The sequence below is a fragment of the Cygnus atratus genome, chromosome Z (assembly GCF_013377495.2).
Source record: "Cygnus atratus isolate AKBS03 ecotype Queensland, Australia chromosome Z, CAtr_DNAZoo_HiC_assembly, whole genome shotgun sequence".
NCBI classification, from domain to species: domain Eukaryota; kingdom Metazoa; phylum Chordata; class Aves; order Anseriformes; family Anatidae; genus Cygnus; species Cygnus atratus.
This window is the reverse complement of record NC_066396.1, coordinates 61942750-61955259: the sequence shown is the minus strand read 5'-3', so window position 1 is coordinate 61955259 and position 12510 is coordinate 61942750. Positions and strand designations below refer to the sequence as shown.

The following is a 12510-nucleotide window of genomic DNA, read 5'->3' as shown; positions in this document are numbered from 1 at the left end:
CAGCTTTTCAGAACAATACATAAACCTGCCCTTGGAAATGGTTTGAAGTCTGGAGTTGAAAAGGTATTGTCCTACCTCAAAAGCACGATTATTCTTACAGAGTCATAGAATGACAGAATATCCTGAGTTGGAAGGGACACACAAGGATCATTGAATCCAGCTCCTGGCAAATTACTTTTGATGGCAAGCCTCATTTTTTAGACTTAGAGGCTACTATCATACACTTATATTCTTTTCATTTGTTAAATTATTTGTTAACAGCTGCTATATTCAATTCAGTTTCCATGGGGCCCTACGATGTTTCTGAGCAGTACGGCTTATGATAGCACAGTCTACCCCATCTAGCTTTATGGAAATTTCTCTTTTACTTTCAGGAGAAACATACTTTTCTTCAATGTGCACATACTGAAACTTTTTTGGTCACCTGAAAAAAGTTACCTTCTTTAGGTATATGGTGATCAAACTCATACATTATCCCCATTATACACTCTTTTATTTTGTCCATATAAAGACATCAGAGCCTCAAACCCAGAAAATGTTTAGTGCTGAACAGTTTCAAAAAACAGTAACTACATGTTTGGCAATAATTTTGGGATAGACATTAAAAATAAATCATATATATATAGGCTAATGGAAGAAAATATGTCAAAGAACATTAGCATTACACAAATAAAAAAGTGACATTAATGATTGGTAACATTTTTCTTAACATGATATGCTCAGTTATGGAAAATGAGTATCACATTTGCCTTTTAACTCACAAGGCAAAACTCAGAAAACTTTTCTGGAGACAGCATTACTGTTCTTTTAAAACTGAATTGTAATTTAAAAACTCACCATCTCTGTCTGTGTATGAGATTCTATTACTATGGATGCTCATACCATGACTGAAGGCATTTTGGTTCCCAGTACAAGAGTGGGGACTCAATCAAGATCAGTACGAACATAGTATAATGACTCTCCCTCTCTCACAGTATTTTCAGTCTTGAATAAAGTCTAATGATGAGTTTGACAGAAAATCTAGATCTAAGCGTCGACTGTAACTAAGAACAGAATTTTCCAGCCATCAGATAATTTTCAATCTCATGAAGAAATTAGTATTTAATGAGCCTAAAGGTGAAAAGCGGAACGGTTCTTCAGCAAGGCTCATGAATTACTGGGTTACCCTAGAGGATAATGCTATCCATCAAAAAATAGTTCTGGATTTGGGGCACGTTTTTTTAGGAATGATGATGGTGGTATATTTATTAGTGTTCATGTAACTAACACACAAACAGGGAGATACTTCATTGCCTGACACCAAAAGCAGAACTCTCCTCAGCATTCTCTGTTCCTCTCTTCCCATTCATTATCAATTTTATTTTCCACATGCTATTTATGAAAGAGATGGCTTCCATTTCCCCCCAAAAGCTCTCTGCCACTACAAAAAGAAGTCAACATTACAACCAAATTCATTCACAATTATAAGGCCATTCTTAACAGTTACAAAAGCAAGGTTATAAACAGTTAAAAAAGCAACAGTTATTTTACACATTAGTGTACACTCACAACATGCATGAATAAATACATGTTATATTGTCTCATCAGTCATCCATAGGGCTTGAAGGTCTGTCACTTCTGAATTCTGGCATCACACTACAAAAGTAACTCTAAAATTTGAAGTTACCAAGTATGCTTGTTTGCTTTTGTAGCAAAATACTGAAAGACTGCATGTGCCTGTGAGAGAAAGACAGGGGTGCTCCCTCCATCTTGTCACTATGCTCTAAATGCTTCTGAAGTCAACAACTATCACTTGAAAAGTAATTTTGCCATATTTACTAGTAGAAAAGTACATTTACATTTTTGCTAAGACAACAAACTACAAATAATTGTACTTAATATCTTGTAAACATGAATTGTTGAAAAAGTCTCTTGTGCATTTATTAGGACTAAATAATTTTCCATACACAGATTTTTTTTTCTGCAATATTCAACTACCCTATTATTTTCTGTACCTTGAAAACTACACATTTTCTAGAGAGCATAACATATGCCATAACTTCATAGTAAGTACAATTATACGCATACAGGTGTAAGTAAGAACATAAGACAGAACAATGCAAGAAACAAAAACAAGCCAGAAGACTGAAACAGTTTTGCTTCCATTGAGTCATGAGGAAAAAAAATGCAGTGAGTTAAATCTTTCAGAGGATGCCTGCCTATCACAGTTTAAACAGTTTAAAGTTCGCAAAGCATTAATCTCTGTATGTAATAAACCCTTTACATTCTATCTACAGCAACATTGCACAATGGAACATTCACATTTCAAATTACAGATAGGCCTGTGCCACTGTAACAAATCGAAAACCGCACATTAAGTACTTGACAAGAAATTGCCTTTTTCTTTTAAATGCAATTTCAGATTTGTACCCGACAACAAAACATTCTATCTTCAAAGGGGTCTAACTCTATAGAGGATTTCAAACTTTGCTATGAAGGTTTTAAAAAATATTTTATTGATACATGAGAATTCTTATGAAACTGGGAGGTACTCGCAAGTAAATTACTTCAACTATCTCTAACAGCATTTACAAGAGCTAGCAATTTGCAAAGCCTTACAAATGAGCTAAAATGTGAGCTAAAGTTTTCTCTGCTGATTTATTTCATAAAACTACTCTTTATGGTATATTATTATATTTGGTTGTTTTCTACAGCATATATTGCTCTTAGATTCCATGATTGGTATAAACACACCAGCCAACCATATCAGCAGATAAATCTATGGCATTTATTATTGACATTAGATCTTTATAAACATAAGGAGCACATTCAAGTTGGGTATCACATCAGGCACAATAGAAATATAATAAATGCCTCATGTTTACACTTTTCAGTTACACGAACTTTGCAATTTCACTGCTAATACCCTCCTTCTTGCCACCAGGCAATTTCAGCTAGATTCAGATGCTGTTCAACAGGACTGGCCATCTGTCAAATGACTAAAACCACACTGAAGTAATAATACCTGTGTAGTGACTGCCTCCTTTACCACCAGCACCCAGGTAACTCTCCCCTAAAACATGCAATAGCACAACCAGCCAACCAGATGCTTTATGGGTAAGACACCATAACAAAATTTTGAAAAAGCGGAAGAATTGATATGTATTCAGCAGCCAAGTAATTTGAAAAACAGAGCGGAAAGAAAACTAAGACAAAAAACTTCTCTAATTAGGTAGTTCCATCTTGTTGCTGTTTGAGTGCTTGACCTCCGGTGAGGCTAAAATACTGTGCCTTTTTTTTGTTAAACCAGAGTAAGAGAGAAACGTTCTGGGGACATGCTCCATCTGATCAAATGAGGCAGAAGTATCACAGGCTGGCCAATCTGCCAGACAGAGCTTTAAACCAGAAACAACAAGGGACGGAGTGATCCCTCAAAGAACAAGTAAGGAAGCTGCAGATAGAGTAGGCGAGCCAAGGGGCCCTGACCAATGAGAACACAAGGGCAGTCCACAGGACAAAGGAAGTGGAATCCCTTTGTGGACAGGCATACAGAACTGCCATAGGGGGAAAGCTCTTAAGCCCGTACAGGGGGAGTTGGCACACTTGGGCACCTCTCTGAAATGTCTCTACACTCATGCATGCTGCACGGGAAACAGAGCAGGAGTTAAAAGGTCTGCGTGCTATTGTAGGGCTATGGCCTCCTTGGATTCATGGAGATGTGGTGGGAAAGCTGACACGACTGGATGGCTGTGACTTGGGGGTAAAGACCTTGTAGGAAGCACAGGCGGGGATGGTGAGGAGAACAGGTGCAATGCTTGGAGCTGTGCCTCAATGGGTAGTGGTCAGTCAAGAGCTTATGGGTGAAGATTAGCTGGAGATCAACATGGGTGCTGCTGTAGTGGGTATCTGCTATAGACGTCCTTAACCAGGAAGAAGAAATAGATGTGATCTTTTCCAAACAACTGGAGGAAGCATCGTGTGTACAGGGCCTGGCCTTCACAGGGGACTTTAACCACCCTGACATCCGCTGGAAGGGCTGTACATCAGGATCTAACAATGTGATGACAGCTTCCTGACACAGGCAAACAAAGAGCAAACAGGAAAGCTGCCCTGCTGGACCTAATATTCACAAACAAGGAAGAATTTCTGAAGACATGAAAGTCAAAGGCAGCCTTGGCTGCAGTCACCATGAGACAGTGGAATTCAGAATCCCAAGAGGAGGAAGAAGGGCAAAAAAACAGAACAGAAACTGTCCTGCACTGCAGGAAAGCACAGTTAAACCTCTTCAGATATCTGCTTGGAATAATCACATGAGATACAGCTCTGGAGAAGAAAAGGCTCGGGGGGTATCTCATCAATGTGCATAAGCACCTGGATTGGCTAAGGTATAAAAAGACCAGGTAGTTTTAATTATACACACTTCTGTCAGCTTCACTTATAATACCAGATTTTCCCCCGGATCCTGAAATTATGAAAACATTATTTTTAGAAATGGAAAAATATACAACCGTTAAGAATTCAAATGTTGTTCTGCACTCTCACTGTAGTTATTTTGAGTGAAGATAAAACCTAAAATATTCACATCTAAGATAAAATTTATAGTTAATTCACCAGTAAAAGAAATTGAGTTGAACTTTTAAGCGAATTTCCACTGAGAAAGCTGTTTTTGCTAGTGGTAATTACTACTATGGACTTTGTCATTTACAGGAAACATGAATTTTGTACTTCTTAATATAGAATCCAATACTTATATGCTAAAAATATGCCTTTTAAGAAGTCTGACTGAGGCTGTATTTATCAATTTTTCTCTTCTGTCTCTCACGGGATAAGCAAACCATGAAGCTGCTTATTAGAAATTTTATTTGGTAAGGCATGTACAACTGATTGTTATTTGCTGAAACCAAGACACAGCCTTCATAATACATTGCACTTTCACCTTTTCACTGAACTTATCATTAGTGACTTAAGTTCAATAACAACATAAAAAGTAATTCAAGTATTTTCACCATCAGTTAACTGGTAAGAGAACAAGTAAAAGCCTACATATATCGACTAGTTCATTAACTATGACATCACTAGTTGATGCAAATAATCCTGCCTACAAGCTTACTGAAATTATTTGATTTTTTAATTAGATATATACCACAATCAAAAAAAGCAAGTAAACGCTCACTAACCTCTGCTTCAGCTGCTTGGGATTGCAGGAGCTGTCGAATACGAAGAATGTCCTTCTCTATTTGTTGAATTCTTGCCACCCTCACCTAAAATGAGTACATTTTCATACTTGTTTTTGTTCCAAAACTCCTTTTATTTATTGCATATAATGACAATATGAAGAGTTCATTTCAAATACATGTGACTATTACAACAGCTTCTACTAACAGAACTACTTAATTCATATTTAATTCAAGTGTCCTTCACACTAAAACACAGGCATGACTGCAAACATTGAAAACAGCGGGTAGTTGGGTTTCTAATAAATCTGACAATAACTTGGATATAATAACAGGTTGTCACACAGTGCACAGTCATAGAAAAAAGTCTCAGTCTACTCTAACAATTTTCCCATTTCTGAAATTAACGTTCTGTCCAGATTTTTAGCAAATTATTTCTTACACGTCCAATGTTAGAACTCTACTTGCCATACAGAAATGTGAGAGAGATGTATATTGACCGAGTGTGTTAGAAGTATAAAGTCCTGAATGACTTCCATCATATTCAGTTTTTACGATGATTTGTGACTTTTGCCTATGCACAGCTTCTGAGTATTTTCTGCTTCTACAAATCTCTAAGAGTTTACATGACAAGAATAAAGAAAGCTACGTACTACTACTTTGGTTCGTCTAGGATTTTATACACATTTCTGAATCAATGCGAGTCTTTTGTAACGATATCACTATTCATTTCCCATTGCAATCATTCTGTGCTTTGTAAATTGAATACTGAGAAAAACTTTACAGGATAAATATACTTCATATAAGCTGTACTGTGAAGCATAGGATGCACTGTGATTCTATACAGAAACAGTAAATTAATAAAGTAGAAGATCCCTGTGTGAGCTTGATAATAACTAAGACTTGATTTGACTTTAAAAGTGGGCAGGGAATAAATAGCCTAGTAACATCAGGATATGACCAGAAAACTGAATTATTATTATTTTTTGTAGTATAGATAAATACAATCCTGATGTTTTTACCTGAATAACATCTTCAATGTTATACTAAAAAAGAAAAGGCTTTGTTCATTTAGTGGACAAGGATCAGCATTATAACCAACCTTATTTAACATCTTTATAGCCTAGAAAACGGAATAAGGTGAACTTTAAAAAAAGGCATTTTTACCAAAAGATACACATGGAATAGAAACACGATGTAATCTAGAAATCTTAGAAATACAGAATATAATGGCAAATCGGAATGAATTCATGGAACATGCATCATGAGCTGTAGGAAGAATATCATGTGTATCAACATTTAGTAGAGATTCAAAGCTATAAACAGCAAACTAAAAACTTGATTTGAATTGTGCAAAGCAAAGTGTCAGAAATAAGACCAATAAATTCGAAAGCAGCACACACAAGCTTTAGTAGAACATGAGACAAATATAATTCACTCCCCTTAGCTCCCTCACAGGAAATTCTTAGTACTATAAAGATAATAAAAATGTATTACTATAAATAGCTGTACATTAGTGAAGTGATACATGACTAACAGAACATGTCCATTCTCTAAGAATGACTTGAATTTCCCCTAAATTGAATTTCTTTCTGTGTATAAAGCAATTTATTCTATAAAGGGCATCAAGAGAATCTGAATATGCGTACATACCCATCTAAACATGGGGAAATATTTTTCTGCAGATGAAAAAACCTTAAAAATCACATGATTTGTCTAACGTCACTGGGATAAGAATTGAATCTTTATCTCCCAAATTTTAGTCAAGAGATTTAAACATCAGACCTTTCTTCTTTCTGTTGATTATCTGCATTACGGGGGACGTGAGGAGCTCCATCAACCATGGGCATGCTTTATGCCAAACACTGTACAAGCCCCCCCAAAAAACAACCAAATTTCTTGGCACATAGGGTTTACAATCTAAAGATCAACAATCTAAAGATCAACAGAAATACACGGTCAAAGAACTAGAAGCAACCAAAACTGATTTCTTCAACAATGAATCTGAAATGAGCCTGAAGTCTGTATTATATCACAGAATGAAGACAAATTATACTTTTTTCCTATGTCAACATAAAATAACAAAGCATCTGAGGATATTTATCAGTACTTCAATGAAGACGATAAGCAGAAGGCAAAAAATTTCAAGAAAATGTTCATATTACTGGGTATCTTACTAGACACTTCATAGTAGTAAGTCAAAAATGAGTCAATATTATAAAAGAAAAAGGGGTCTAAGCGCCATATATTGTCTCAGTACTTTGTTGATATTGCTTTGTCATAATACTGCTTTTATTTTGATAAACCATGCCATTTGATTACTGCTGCTTCTGTATGTCTAGGAATGTATTTCAGACAATACTGACTGATGTTTTACCACACTGATTATTTAACATCTGTGGAAATAAACGGTAATAAATATTTTGAATTGTCACTCCACTACTGTGGGAGAATAGTTTTTATAATTACTGAGCAACTGATTATTCTGTTTACAGGTTCCATACGATTACATTCGGAGTTATACTTCCAAATGTGTGTAACATGATTTGCATACAGAATTGTACATGTATTCATCATGAATGCAAAACAACTCTTGGTCAGAGCAAACGACTTACAGGCATACATGTGAATTACATTTTACTTATACATCATACACTCATTTTAGGTTTCTGGTTAAGGAAACTTACCAAATCCTAGATGGATTTTATTCTAACCTTAAAAAGCACAAAAATCACAGCGCTACAGAAGCAAAACAAAGTAGCTGAATAACATGCTTGTGTGAAGCTAAAATAATAAATTAAAAGCAAATCATAAGTTTTTTTTTTCTGAAGAAAATATAAGTCTACTTCTATCTAACTCACAAGGCTTCTTCCAAACAGGCAGAAGAGGGTGTTGCTTGTTGAGTAGCTATTTTTTAAGTTCTGGTTCCTGTTTTTGTATTTAAAAGGCTAACTAAATGCTGTGTGGTATCACTTTGTTCACACACATTTTAAAGATATAACTACCAATAATTTAATAAAATCACAGGAAAACTTCTTTCATTCTCTCATAAAGAAAGAAAAACTATACCTGTGCTCGTTTCTCCATGTCCTGACAAGTTCCCAGTTGTTCTTCCATTGCAGCTCTGATTTGTCTTGCCTCATACTCCAGCTGCCTTCTGGTCATGTCTGTTTGCAAGGAGAACTGAAATTGAAGGAGAGAAAAGACATTTTAATACATCAAACATCATTTACATCATATACCTCACATAAATGTAGTATTTCATTGAAAAAATAGAACAATTACTTTTGACAGCAAAATTCATAAACAAAAAACAAAATAGATCCCTAAAATATGACTGTTATTAAAAACAAGAGCACACAGTATATTTAAACTAACAGGCTACCTACCTGCAAGTTTTGCCAAATGACTAAATACAGTATAGAAACACTGAGACACTATCATTCATTACAAGCCTAGAATATTTGGCTACTAACGTACTTCAGCATACTAACAAAATGTTACGCATACCATTTGAATCAGTATTTTCAAAAATATTTAGAGGTATCAAACAGCTGCAAACAAGTGATGGTATTCATGCTTCTGCTATCTACCCTATTTTTAATTATCCCGTGAAAAAGGCAGATGTTCAATTCATAACAACACAGGCACTCCAATTATATGTTTTTCAAGGCACAAGCAAAACCAATTTATGATTTTAAAGCAGATTTAAAACAAGTCTGTAAAACTAATAGAAAAAAAATAGCAGGAAAGTCAATTAAGTGCTAGTCCCTCAGGCTTTATTTTAAAAGATGACAAACACAGAAAAGGATGGCAGGGACTTCTGGAGATTACCCGGTCAGCAAGGTCTTAGATTAAGGTATCCAGGCCTAAGTCAAGCCAAGTTTTGGATATTTCCATCAGGGCAAATTTCACTACTTCTCTAGGCAACCAATTCTAACATTCAATGGTCCTCACAACAAACATTTTCTTTGTTACCTACACACAATTTTCCCTGAAATAACTTGTGCCCTCTTGTTGTGTCACGACACATCTTTGTGAGTACATCCCTCTTCTCCATAGCTACCTTTTAAGTATTCTACCTTTTAAGTATTAGAAGACATAATTAGATCCCTCCTAGGCCTCATCTTCTCTAGGCCTAACAAGGCAATTATTTCAGCTAAAAGTTTAACTATTTTTCACATGCACACAGGTCATATATTCATGCATGTGGAAAATGGAAACAGGTCCAGTAAACATGTTTGCTCAAAAACTGAATTAGTACCATCTTTCAATGCATATCATCACATTCCTATGTCGCTGTTCTTATCAGATGAACGTAAGTTTATTGAGCTTCTTCTCAGGTCAGTAATTTCAAATACAGGAGCTATAGCTATATGGAAGTGGCAAGTAAAATGAAAAAAATGGTATAGAAGATTAGAAGTGCTTTCATTTAAAGATCAGTGACAACTACCTTTGTGAATAGTACAGCATAAAAACTCTTTCAAAAGCAGAGAGGTCACGAGCAAGTATTGCATCTGTACTTCATTTGTGAAGACTTACCTCTGTTTTGCAACAGAAAAGTACTAGCAAAATAGAGGACAAATCAAAGTAATGACTGTATGGATGTGAAAAACAAACTAGAAGGCATTTTCACATAGCCATAGCACCATGGTATTGATAATCATCAAGAGAAGACTGAAATGACTTTTGCATCTTTGCTCTAATGGTGTGGAAAAAGGAAAAATCAAAGCCCGTACAGTCTAGTAGCTTTGTTTCACCAATAATATGCAAAAATCTTATCAAGGCAGAATTCATAAACCCTTTCTATTCTGGGAAATGATCTTAAAAGAATGTCAGAAGGAAGCCTTCAGCTACTGACTTATGGAAAGAAAGGTAAAGATAGACACAGCCCTAGAGCCAGTTCTACTACTGCAGCTGCACAGAAATGAGAAGGCTGTGCTTTTCAGCATGTAAGACAAAGATGTGGGCTACAGTGAGGCAGAAATCTGAGAACATGAGGAAAGTTTTCTGAAGTTTAAAACTTTAGTTATTCTTAGAAAATTCAAGTAGGACTGATGTATCTTTTCCTAGGAGGCTACATGACACTTTTTAGCCAATCATTCACCTCGCAAACAGGTTAGTGTCCAAGGGCAGCTCTCACAGAAGGTTTCAACAAGGTTCATTAAGAGAGTCAAAACCAGACAGAATCATCTACAAATACGTAAAATGTTACTAAAAAGAACGGGGTCTTCCCTTCCACTGTGGATGCAATTAGTAGTACTAAATTATCACAAAAGGGTTTTAGTGTAGATATTAGGTAAGGTATTATAATAAGAAAAACTAAGTTAATTGATTATCTGTGAAATTGAGGAGACATAAATCTTAAAACCTACAATACATTTAGAGTGAGACAGACACAGTTGACAGTGCCTTTGCAAAAGGACTGCAGTACCTCAAGACCTATTTCAGGCTTTCTCCTCTTGCTTCCAATTTTCTGATCAACTTGGCTATGACTCACTGTTAGATACACTGAAGTCCAGCTGCTTCACCCCAATCAATGAAGTGTTTCCATATTCTATTTCCATTTCCAGGACATGGACTAATGCCTAACCAGGTTCGACTGTAAAGATGGGCAACCAGATCTTCCCAAAACTGTATGTACAAAGGAATGTACTGCAAATACATCCAAGCTACTGAGGTCTGACAACAGAAAAACCCGTATTATTCTTGGAGATCAGAGATCCTCATTATCCTAGATAATGGTGACTTGACTGTGAACAGCTGGGAGATACAAAAGCTTGGAGCAACTGTATATATATACACACTATAGCATCACTTCACTCACTGTTTTGAAAGAAGAGCTCTTACGTAAATTGTCTCTTAGACTCATACTGCTCTCAAAACTGAAAGAATCCATTAAATAACAAATGAACAGAAAAAGACCTTTGGGGGATATAGGTAAAGAAGGAGCTTACTGACAGGTAATTTATTTGTCATAATAACTTCTCAGTGTTTCTTTCCAGCGCTGGCATTCATACTGATAGGTATGAATCTTAACGTATAAAATCATACATGAAAAATGTATCATTGAGACTAAGTTAGCTTTCCACAGTGAATAAAAATGTTTTAAATTAAAATAATGGTAGAGGAAGTCACCAAATTTGTAAGATATACACAGCATCTAAACAGAGATTGTAGCACCAGATACATGAAAAAGCATGGAAAAGTTACTTACATTTTCAGTAAGGGGGAGACTATCAATCCTTTTAGTAAGGTTCTGAAGCTGGGCATAATACCAGTCCTTTTCTTTCTCTTCCTTCTCCAGTTCCGCAAGCAAAAGAGATCTGTTGAAAACAGAAGCAGGAAATGTCTCACTATTAAGACCTCATCACCAAATATGAGTACAGAAATGAGCATTGATACCTATAAGAGATCTATTTAGAAACAACGTTGAGGAAGATGGCACTAACAAGACGCCTGATAACGTGGGTTCTGTTCTCTTGCCTCAGCTGAACAAACTATCTACTATGCTGTCTTAAGCGAGTCACTGTAACTTTTGTGTATCAGGCCCACATCTATAAAATAAAAGATACCTAAATTTCTCTATAAAACCAGTACGAAATCTACAGTTGAGAGGCATTTAGTGAAAAATGAAGCAGTTATTAGTCATATGCTAACTTTCATTCTGCTTCTGTGGCCCCCTATAGACAGACAGAAGCAGCCTCACATTCATGAGCCCTGGTCCTCATGGGGGACTTCAACCACCCCAGTATCTGTTGGAGGGACAGCACAGCGGGGAACAGGCAATCCAGGAGGTTCCTGGAATACACTGATGATGACTTCCTTCTCCAAGTGAGAGGAAACAACAAGGAGAGATGCTGTGCTGCACCTTGTTCTCACTAACAAGGAGCACAAGTCCACAGGACCTAACGAGATACATCTGCAGGTCCTGAGAGAACTAGCAGATGAAGTTGCTAAGCCACTGTCCACCACGTTTGAGAAATAATGGTGGAATAGGGGAGGAGGGGAAACAACTCTCATTTTTAAAAAGGAAAAAAAGGAACCCAAGCCCCAAGGAACTACAGGCCAGTCATTCTCACCTCTGTGCCTGGCAAGATCATGGAGCAGATTCTGCTAGAAACTGTGCTAAGGCATACAAAATAAGGAAGTGACTGGTGATGGCCAACATGGCTTCACTAAGGGTAGCTTGTGCCTGACAGATTTGGAGGCCTTCTCTGATGGGGTTACAGCATTGGTGGATAGGGGAAGGGCAACTGACATGATCTACCCGGACATGTGCAAAGCATTTGATGCTGTCTCCCATTATATCCTTGTCTCTAAATTGGAGAAACATGGATGTGATGGATGGGCCACT

The 12510-nt window shown here is 36.5% G+C and overlaps 1 protein-coding gene across 5 annotated transcripts in view; it reads right to left on the bottom strand.

The window, feature by feature from the left end:
- The window catches only part of APC (APC regulator of WNT signaling pathway), an 89625-nt gene that overhangs the window by 22344 nt on the left and 54771 nt on the right, over positions 1-12510 (bottom strand). For all 5 annotated transcript variants that reach the window (XM_035562623.2, XM_035562620.2, XM_035562621.2 and 2 more), the window contains exons 5-7: positions 11371-11479; positions 8223-8336; positions 5157-5240 (exon numbers count right to left, since the gene is read on the bottom strand). In XM_035562623.2, the coding sequence (XP_035418516.1) occupies positions 5157-5240; positions 8223-8336; positions 11371-11479 (307 nt within the window). The remainder of the gene's footprint in view (positions 1-5156; positions 5241-8222; positions 8337-11370; positions 11480-12510) is intronic.